The following is a 10,583-nucleotide window of genomic DNA, read 5'->3' as shown; positions in this document are numbered from 1 at the left end:
ATTAAACTTGTTATATGAAATGATCATATATATTACATAAATTAATATTTCAAGTCAAATTTTGATAGTTTAAATTACAAGTACACAAAATCACAAGAAGTCTGCCGATGAGTAAAAGACCGATTTACCCTCGTCCTTGACCAGATTACAATGTACATACGGATACGGTACCCGGTGGTGTGGGTCGATAAATAAAAGGGGGTAGCGAACGGAAAACAAAGAATTTTCATTCAACAACAAAAAAAAGTTTTGTGTTCGTCTCCCACACCGCAACTCTCAAATCGATTTTTCGTACACAGAAACGAAGATTTGAAGGCACAAATTCATCTTCAGCTATTCGTTTTTCGTCTTTGCTTAATCGATCTGTCGATTTAACTCTTTGTTCATTGAAAAAAAGCGGTGAAGATTCGTTACGTTCCGATCCAGCGTTTCAGTTGGGTGAATTTCTCTTGTAAGTTTTGTTTCTGGATTCTAGGGCTTGCAATTCGGAGTAACTTTCACTGATTTCGGTGAATCCGGTATTGATTTTGGTTTAAATTTGGTGATTGTGTGTGTTCATGCATATGAATTTTTTTATTAATCGAAACCCTACATTGTGTTCGATTGGTTGCTGACTCGGTTTTGATTTTTTGTTTCTTGATTGACTGGATACAGAGGTTTTTCCGTGAAGATTTTGCGAAGATTTTTCGTTGAAGTATGAGCATCGAGAGCCCCGGTGAAGGGGAGAAAAGCTAGGGTTTTGCTTTTTCGGCATTGCGAGATAGTATTTCCATGGGCGATGGAGGTGTTGCATGTGTTCCTTCGCTGCGATTCTCTATTCCTGAGACATTTTGCGGCGGTAATGACGGTGGTAAGTTCAATATCAACGTTACAGAAGACAACGTAAAAATGAAGCTGGCGAGAAGAGATAAGTTTCCTTTAAAATCAGGAGAGCTGTGTGATGATGATAGTGAAGACTTTTCAGTAGAAGAGAGAGACGATAAAGCTGCTGGGAACGGACACAACAAGGAAGAAGTAGAAGAAGGTGAATTGGGCTCTTGGGAGAATGGAGAGTTCATCCCTGAAAAACCTAGAAAGTTTGAAATCAAGAGTGAAATTGAGAAGGGGGAGTTCGTAGCGGATAGGTGGAGAAAAGGGGAGGTGGAGAAGGGCGAGTTTGTTCCAGGAAAATGGCGTAAAGGGGGGTTGCAAAGTCTAGATTACTCAAATAGGAGGAGAGAGTTTCACAGTCCCGAAAGCACGCTATCAAAAGGAGGTAAAGATGAAATGGAAAAAGGTGAATTCATCCCAGACCGTTGGCAGAGAAATGAAGTAGTTAGAGACGAAATTGGCTACTTGAAAACTCGCCGACATGATTCTGCCAAAGATAAAGGATGGAAACAACGGACACCTGGCAAGTATTCAGGTGAAAAAGATTGCAACAGAAATGGAAACCAGTATTCCAAGAAGTCTGCAAGGTGGGAAAACAACAGCAGAGAGAGAACCCCACGGATGAGTTCAAAAATAGTAGACGATGAAGGGCCATTAAAGGAAGAATTCAGCAACGGTAAAACCCATCCAAGAGACTTCCCTTTAGGGAAACGCTTGAAGCGCCACAGTGTTCATACAGATATCAGTGACAGAAAACACCATGGTGAGTTCAACGATTACACACCTTACAAAAGTCGAAGAATTTCTGATGATGGAAGCCGATCCACATACAACCCTGAACATTCTTACAAAAGTTCTCTCTCTACACGAAATGTCCCATCAGAAAGATACTCCAGGAACTGTGAATCTCCACTTTCTTCTAGACCATCTTACGACAGGCATAATAATAGTCCACGTCATCCTGAGCGGTCCCCACGTCAGCATGACCGTCCACGTCAGCATGACCGGAGCCCGGCCCGCCGTGATAGGTCTCCCTATGGGCGAAATCGTCATTATGATCACAGAAACCGAAGCCCAAGTTATTCTGAACGCGAAACTGCTCGAAAAACCGGTTCAAGTGAAAAAAGGAAGAATCATTATGAGAGTAGAAGCCAAGAAGAGAAAGTGAATTCAAGGGAGCCACAGATCTTGTCTAAAGATTCTGAAACAAGAACCACTCTGGATGCTTCTGATGAGAAAAATGCTCGACCAACATTACAAAAGGAAGACTTGAAGCAACCCCAGGAGGTCAATGGGGCTGGTGAAGAACAGATTTCCATGGAAGAAGACATGGATATATGTGATACCCCACCACATGTTCCTGAAGCAGATGCATCAGTTTCAATTTCAACAACCGGAAAATGGTGCTACTTGGATTATCATGGTGTAGAACAGGGACCATCTAAACTAAGTGACCTAAAGATTCTTGTAAAAGAAGGCTTTCTTGTTTCAGATCACTTGGTCAAACATGTGGATAGTCAAAGATGGGTAACTGTTGAAAATGCAGTTTCACCAGTAGCAACAGCAAATTTTTCTTCCAGTTTTCTTGATTCTGTTACTGAGTTGGTTAATCCCCCTGAAGCACCTGGAAATTTGTTAGTAGATGTTGGTGAGTTGGGTCCAATTAGTAACCAGTTAGGTGAAGAGGCTGTTTCTGCTGAAACAAGTAAAAGTAAAGAGCTAGAGTCTGAAGAAGGTCAAAGTCAAAGTCAAAGTCAAAGTCTTCGCATTGACCAAAGAGTTGAAGCACTCTTCGATGGGGTTCCCAGGATTCCAGGCAGAGAGCTTGAGACTGTTGCTGGTAATTAATTGTTTTTCTTTTTCCTTTCATTAACCCTCAAACTTCTTCAATTTCTTATCTTTATTTTAACAATATTTATTTTTTTCCCTTTTTTTTACCTTTTTAATTTAATTTCCTGCAGAAGTGCTGCAAATAACTTTTGCGAATGGTAAGCTGCAGACGTGGGGATATTCTGAAGGTACTGTTTTTTCAGAATTTTGTCATTCCCTTTTTTGTACATGTCATCTCATTTAAAATGACATCATGGTCAAACATGGTCAACAAATTTATCACTAGTTGTCACCCACCTTTTGGGAATATATCTCACCTGACACGTCATATTCTGTTCTAAACTTCAAATTGCTAAATCTAGCCCAAACATTAAATAGTCCCTTCTTTTTCCTTTTCTCTTGATAAAACCTTTTCTTTTGTCATCATTTTTTGAAATTATATGAAGATGAAAAAAAATCAAAAAAGACTCCATCTTTTTACATAATGTTTATTATACATCAAATTAGTCTACTCTTCTACTCTTATTATTCTACAAAAACGGAAATATCATGTTTTTTAACAAGAATCTTTTCAGAAAAGGAAACATTATATTTCTTTCAAGATATAACCCAAAATGAAAAAATCATGTTTTTAACCAAAGGAGGAATCTTTTCAAAGTCCTATAATACACAAACTAACAAAAGTAATTGTTTTTACAGGTGATTATGATAATCTTGACATATCTACTCAACCAGAGCTTCCATCTAAAGAAATTGTGACACCTGAATCTGAATTTGAAGATTCTTGTGACTGGTTTTCTGGCAAGTGGTCATGCAAAGGGGGTGACTGGAGAAGAATGGATGACATTAATCAAGATAATAAATCTTTAAAAAAGAAATTGGTTCTCAATGATGGATATGCTTTATGCCAAATGCCAAAATCAGGTGATGAAGATCCACGTAGGCATCAAAAAGATGAGTTATATCATTCTTCCCATAACAAAAGACTCGATCTTCCATCATGGGCTTTTAATCCAACGGACGAGATCACTTCAAAAAACTTATCTATAAGAGGTGGAGTAAAAGGCATGATGCTTCCAGTAATCAGAATAAACACATGTGTTGTAAAAGACCATGGATCTTTTGTATCTGAGCCTCGAATCAAATCTAGAGGAAAAGAAAGATACCCTTCAAGCTCAAGGCCTAGTCATAGTCATAGTCATCATTCAAAAAGATCATCAGAAGAAAGTGTTCCTCGCCGGAAAACCACTCACAACCACCACCATGACAATGTTTCCGGAAAGACGATTATGCCCCTCAACATGCCAAAAGATCATCTTTATACTAAAGACGACCTTCAGTTACCTCTTGGTGATTGGTATTATCTTGATGGGGCAGGTCATGAACGGGGGCCAATGGCGTTTTCGGAAATTCAGACTTTGGTTGATCAGGGTGTTGTTCAGGAGCATAGTAGTGTTTTCAGGAAGCTTGATAAGTTGTGGGTCCCGGTCAACTCTGGAAATGAAGGATCAAGAAACGTTGATGTTGATGATGAGAATAAGTCTAATTCATTTCATGATTTGCATCCTCAGTTTATTGGTTATACTCGAGGAAAGCTTCATGAATTGATTATGAAGTCTTACAAAAGTCGGGAGTTTGCTGCTGCCATTAATGAGGTTTTAGATCCATGGATTAATCTCAGACAACCCAGGAAAGAAATAGAGAAAAACATAGTCATCAATACCAAATTCTCAAGATCAGGTATTAAAAAAAAAATACTATTCTACTTTCATTTCTTCTTCTTACATTACAACATTCTACTTTGGAAAAAAAGATTGTGGGACCCATTAAGAACTTTTTCAAATCTCCTTTGAATCTTTTTGTCCTCCTTTTGTATTGTGCTTTCAGTTTTCTATTTTCATTTCTTCTTATTACCATAAGTGGCTTTTTCAGGTGATGGATTTGATGGAGATTATGAATTAGAAGATGCATCAATATTGGAAAAAGATGAATGTGGATTTGATGATTTATGTGGTGATGCTACTTTCTGTGAAGAATCTGTGGTGAAGAATGAGAATTGGGGTCTACTTAGTGGACAAGTGTTAGCCCGAGTTTTTCATTTCCTTAGAACTGATATAAAATCACTTGTTTATGCAAATTTGACATGTAAGCACTGGAGATCAGTTGTAAAATTCTACAAGGGTATCTCTAAACAAGCTGACTTGTCTTCTGTCTCAAATTGCATGGACTCTTCCTTCCACAATATAATGGTCAGTTTAACTTCCATCCACAAGACACAAATAAATGAAACTTTTTATAAACTTATATATTTAATTTGTGTTGCAGAATGGTTACAATAAAGAGAAAATCACTTCATTGGTTCTAAGAGGATGCAATAAAATAACTCCAACAATACTTGAAGAAATCTTGGGGATGCTTCCGAGTTTATCAACAGTAGACATAAGAGGTTGCAATCAATTTGAAGACTTGACCCGAAAATTCCCGAATATCATATGGATCAAAACGCGGGTCCCACAGTCAACACGGGTGACAGAAAGAACATCTATTTTCAGAACTTATGACAGCAGGGATAGTCATGTGGAGGATTCAAGTGGACTTAGGGATTATTTTGAAAGTCTGGATAAAAGAGATGCTTCAAATCAGTTATTCAGAAGAAGCTTATACAAACGTTCAAAAGTATTTGATGCTAGAAAATCATCTTCAATGCTATCAAGAGATGCACAATTGAGGCGTTTGGCTATGAAGAAATCTGAAAATGGGTATAAGAGGATGAAGGAGTTTCTTGCTTTGGGTTTGAAAGATATCATGAAGGAGAATACATTTGAATTTTTCATTCCAAAAGTAAGTCTAAGATTTTTTTTATCCTTTTTTTTTTCTTTTCTTTTTACTTTTTACCATGATTTGACTAATTGACTTTCTTTGATGGCCAGGTTGCTGAAATTGAAGGTAAAATAAGGAATGGTTATTATGCTGGCCGGGGGTTGAGCTCTGTGAAAGATGATATTAGACGAATGTGTAGGGAAGCGATAAAGTAAGTCGTTTTCTATTTCTTTTTCTTATAAAAAAGACTAATTTACATTTTTGGTCCCTGAGTATAGATGTTTTTTGCAACATTGGTCCCAAAAAGTTTTCTTTTGCAGGCTTTGTAACATTTTTGTTTCTATGTACACCCGATTTTTGCAATATTGGTCCCCAGAAGTTTTTCCTTTCATTTTTGGCCCTTATCTGAGGGCTTTGTAACGCTTTTAATCCCTCTTCCAAAAAAATAACTTGCTTTGCAATCAAAATTGCAAATTTAGGCTCTTCTCAAGGACTAAAAGTGTTGAAAAACACGAGGACTAAGTTGCAAGAGAACATTACGTTTTTGGTCCCTTAGTATAGCTGATTTTTGCAACATTGGTCCTCAAAACTCAAAAGTTTTCTTTTGCAGGCTTTGTAACATATTTTGGTTCAAAGTATACCCGATTTTTGCAATATTGGTCCCCAAAAGTTTTTTCTTTCATTTTTGGCCCTTATCTGAGGGCTTTGTAACGATTTTAATCCCTCTTCCAAAAAAATAACTTGCTTTGCAATCAAAATTGCAAAATTAAGCTCTTCTCAGGGACTAAAAGCACAACAAAACATGATGACAAAGTTGCGTGAGAACTTCTTGGGACCAAAGTTACAAAATTTATCCATACTCAGGCGAAAACTGTAATTTACTCTAATATTTAAAAACTGTTTTTTTTTTTTTTTTTTTTTGGTACTTCAGAGCGAAAAACAGGGGGGATGCAAAAGACATGAATCGAATCATCACATTATTTATCCGGCTGGCAACAAGCTTAGAAGACCGGTCAAAATTCTCCATTGAAAAAGACTCTCTGATGAAAAACTGGAAAGACGACTCTTTCTCTCCTCCAGGCTTCTGTAGTTCCACTTCCTTCAAGTCAAAAAAAGTCAACAGAGAGAGAAAATACACATCAGATCGCGAAATCAAACGCCGCTTATCCAAACTAAACCGCAAATCACCAGATTCCGCCTCCGACACCTCCAACGACGGGTCCCGCTCCTCAGAAGAAACCGAAACCGACTCCGAAACCTCCTCATCCAACACAAACTCCGACCCGGAAACCCGATCCGAATCCGGACCCGGACCCGATTACGTCACCCAAGACGACGGGTTCGGGTTAGACCCGTGGGTTGATGACCGGGAATGGGGGGCCCGCATGACAAAAGCAAGCCTTGTCCCTCCTGTGACACGTAAATACGAAGTGATTGATCATTATGTGATTGTGACTGATCATGAAAATGTTGAGAGAAAAATGCAAGTCACATTACCTGATGATTATTCTGAAAAAGTTATTGCTCAGAAGAATGGGACTGAGGAATCTGACATGGATTTTCCGGAAGTTAAGGATTATAAACCTAGGAAGCAACTTGGAGATGAAGTGATTGAACAGGAAGTGTATGGGATTGATCCGTATACGCATAATCTGTTGTTGGATTCCATGCCTCAGGATTCTGATTGGCATCTTTTGGATAAACATGTGTTTATTGAAGATGTGTTGTTGAGGACTTTGAATAAGCAAGTTAGGGGGTTTACTGGGTCGGGGAATACTCCTATGAAGTATTCTTTGAAGCCTGTTATTGAGGATATTTTCAAAACTGCTAAAGAAGGACATGATTCAAGGATAGCTGAACTTTGTCAGTATATGTTGAAGGCTATGAGTAGTCGTCCGGATGATAATTATGTTGCTTATAGAAAGGTATATGTCACCAATCTATTTTTGTCATAATTGTAATTGGGTTGATTTTAATCTTTGTTTATTGTTTCTGTCATTCAGGGGCTTGGTGTTGTTTGCAACAAAGAAACTGGTTTTACCGAGGATGATTTTGTTGTGGAGTTCTTGGGAGAGGTAAGGATACCATTTAACTACAAGGGCATTTACGTCTTTTTCACCTTTCCGGATATTCAAATATATGTTTATTACATTATTTTTTTTAGGTGTATCCTGCCTGGAGATGGTTTGAGAAGCAAGATGGTGTTCGTGCTCTACAAAAAGACAGTAAAGAACCTGCACCTGAATTCTACAACATTTATCTCGAGAGGCCAAAGGTAATTTCAAATTTACTAAAATACCCTTCTTGAATGATTTTAAAATTTTTTACCTTACAATATATGTTTTCTTAGGGGGATGGCGATGGTTATGACTTGGTTGTGGTTGATGCAATGCATAAAGCCAACTATGCTAGCCGGATATGTCATTCCTGTAGACCGAATTGTGAAGCAAAGTAAATTTTTTTTTTACTTTTTTAATCCATTTACTATTTTACTTTTTTTTTATTTATTTATTTAATATCATTAATTATTCTCATGCATAATAATAAAACAGAGTAACAGCTGTTGATGGTCAGTACCAAATCGGGATATATAGTGTACGCCCTATTGTGTATGGAGAAGAAGTTACTTTTGACTACAACTCTGTCACCGAGGTAAAATTTCTGCAACCTTTGACTTTGGTCAAAATATAAATTTCTTTAAATATTTAATTTTTTTTTTACTGATGTACAGAGTAAAGAAGAATACGAAGCATCTGTTTGCTTATGTGGAAGCCAAGTTTGTCGAGGGAGCTTTCTGAATCTAACAGGTGAAGGAGCTTTTCAAAAAGTAAGCTCCTGAATTCCTTAAAATCCCGAATCTAATTTTTTTAAAAGGGAAACTGGAATAACAAATTTTTTATTTTATTTAGGTACTTAAAGAATGCCATGGGATACTAAATAGGCATCAGTTGATGCTAGAAGCTTGTGAAGTGAATTCAGTTTCAGAAGAGGATTATATTGAATTAAGTAAAGCTGGACTTGGTAGTTGTTTACTTAGTGGGTTACCTGATTGGCTAGTTGCTTATGCTGCTCGTTTGGTATATATATCACTTCTCTTTTTTAAAATATTCATGAAAAAAGTCAAAGTCAAAGACAAACACGAATTCAATTCCAACAATCTGTTTATATTTTAGGTAAGGTTTATCCATTTTGAAAGAACTAAGCTTCCGGAAGTGATTTTAACTCATAATTTGGAAGAAAAGAGGAAATACTTCACAGATATTTGCATGGATACCGAGAGAAACGAAGCTGAAATTCAAGCTGAGGGTGTCTTCAATCAAAGAATTCAGAATTTGGCTCTTACACTCGACAAGGTAAACTCTTTCTTCCCCTTTTCAATTTTCCCGAATATTTTTTTTTTCTTTTTATAAAATATAAATTCATCTTGTTCAGGTGAGATATGTGATGAAGAAGGTTTTTGGGGATCCAAAAGAAGCTCCACCATTAGTGGAAAAACTGACTCCAAAAGAAGTAATTTCTTTCATCTGGAAAGGCGAAGGATCATTTGTTGATGAACTTATTCAATCAATTGCACCTCATATGGAAGATGGACATTTAACTGAACTTAGATCCAGTATTCGTTCTCATGATCCATCTTTTTCTGATGACATCCAAACTGCACTTCGAAAATCTTTATTATGGTAAATAATAATAATAATTAATTTATTTATCTATTATACCATATCCTATCTACTTGTATTTACTTATGTTTGTTTTTTTTAAGGTTGCGTGACGAGGTCCGGAACCTTCCGTGTTCTTACAAATGTCGCCATGATGCTGCTGCAGACTTGATTCACATTTATGCTCACACAAAGTACTTCTTTAGAATACGGGTAAATACAGTTAGGGTTAAATTTGTAATTTGATATAAATATATTCTGATTTGAATTTAATTTGTGAAATGATGTTTGTAGGAGTATGAAACAGTGGTATCACCACCTGTGTACATTAGCCCTCTGGACCTGGGCCCAAAAGCAGCTGTAAAAGTGGGACCCGGATTGCACGAATACCGAAAAACATACGGGAAAAACTACTGTCTCGGGCAGCTGATTTTCTGGCATAACCAAGCTTACGCAGAGCCAGATTCTAACCTTGTCCGAGCTGCCCGGGGTTGCTTATCCCTGCCCGAAATTGGCTCCTTTTATGCCAAACTCCAAAAACCCTCCCCACAACGTGTCTATGGCCCACGAACTGTCAAATCCATGCTTTCTAGAATGGTCAGTCTTTTAATGCAAGAAATAGCAATCTACTTTTCATTCATTTTGTTAGACATTTTATACTGAAATTATGTTTTTTTTTTTCTTTTTTGGGTTTGGTCAGGAGAAGCAGCCGCAAAGGGCATGGCCAAAGGACAAGATTTGGTCTTTCAAAAGCTGCCCAAAGGTTTTGGGCAGCCCGATGTTGGATGCTTTATTAAACAAGTCTCCATTAGATAAAGACTTGGTGCATTGGTTGAAGCATAGACCAGCTATTTACCAGGCCATGTGGGACCGATGATGGATGATAGATAACAAACAAACAGACAGACAGACTTTTAACTTGAAAATGAAAAGGAAAAAGAAAAAGAAAAATCCAGCCCTAGATTTGTTGCACTGCCCGACCTGACCCGACCCGACCCGGGCAGAAACATTCAAAGAAGCATTATGGGAATATCGGGCGGCTTCTTCTATTCTTGTGTACAGTTTCCCCTTTTGCCCTTGTAGGTCTTGTAATTTGTAATTCATTATTGGGTAGGTGAAGAAGTAAAAGTAATATTTTTTTTTTGGTTTTTAGTTATTTACCTCATTATATGAGAGAAGTAGAAAAGGGAAGGTCAAGATGAAGAAGATATATTTGGCTACTGCTTTTGTTGTCATATTTTTTTAGGTTTTTATTACTGTTTTTTTTTTTTTTTTTGTTAATTCCCATAGTTTATGACTTGTGAATATGCTTATGCTAATCTTGATGTTTGTTTTTGGGGTCATAAATCTATAGGCTTATTTATGTTACGAAATTCTAGTCCCTAGTTTTTTTTCTTCTTTCTT

The 10,583-nt window shown here is 37.2% G+C and overlaps 1 protein-coding gene across 2 annotated transcripts; it reads left to right on the top strand.

Moving 5' to 3' along the window:
- Nucleotides 1-221: 221 nt before the first annotated feature.
- Nucleotides 222-10,451, top strand: SDG2 (SET domain protein 2). Of its 2 annotated transcripts, none has more exons than XM_079064076.1 (19): nucleotides 222-451; nucleotides 655-2,710; nucleotides 2,832-2,888; nucleotides 3,400-4,440; nucleotides 4,633-4,949; nucleotides 5,026-5,541; nucleotides 5,631-5,731; nucleotides 6,452-7,445; nucleotides 7,524-7,595; nucleotides 7,685-7,795; nucleotides 7,871-7,971; nucleotides 8,073-8,172; nucleotides 8,252-8,347; nucleotides 8,430-8,597; nucleotides 8,694-8,873; nucleotides 8,953-9,200; nucleotides 9,284-9,392; nucleotides 9,474-9,776; nucleotides 9,880-10,451. In XM_079064076.1, exons 2-19 carry the CDS (start codon nucleotides 772-774, stop codon nucleotides 10,054-10,056), a joined length of 6,630 nt encoding a protein of 2,209 aa, XP_078920202.1. In that variant the 5' UTR covers nucleotides 222-451; nucleotides 655-771; the 3' UTR covers nucleotides 10,057-10,451. The 2 variants fall into 2 exon arrangements, with proteins under 2 accessions (XP_078920202.1, XP_078920203.1); XM_079064077.1 differs by having other exon boundaries at nucleotides 222-518.
- Nucleotides 10,452-10,583: the final 132 nt, after the last annotated feature.

This window comes from Lactuca virosa, chromosome 8 (genome assembly GCF_052849685.1).
Source record: "Lactuca virosa cultivar CGN04683 chromosome 8, Lactuca_virosa_CGN04683_v6, whole genome shotgun sequence".
Classification (NCBI taxonomy): Eukaryota; Viridiplantae; Streptophyta; class Magnoliopsida; order Asterales; family Asteraceae; genus Lactuca; species Lactuca virosa.
The sequence above is the reverse complement of the archived record's forward strand: the minus strand, read 5'-3'. Positions and strand labels throughout refer to the sequence as shown.

What these genes read in the sequence shown, in the direction of transcription:
- SDG2 (XM_079064076.1), top strand. Translation starts at nt 772, where the DNA reads ATGGGCGATGGAGGTGTTGCATGTGTTCCTTCGCTGCGATTCTCTATT. An exon ending in TTTATCTCGAGAGGCCAAAG is followed by an intron (nt 7,796 to 7,870) that starts GTAATTTCAAAT and finishes ATGTTTTCTTAG; the next exon opens with GGGGATGGCGATGGTTATGA. An exon ending in AATCCATGCTTTCTAGAATG is followed by an intron (nt 9,777 to 9,879) that starts GTCAGTCTTTTA and finishes GGGTTTGGTCAG; the next exon opens with GAGAAGCAGCCGCAAAGGGC.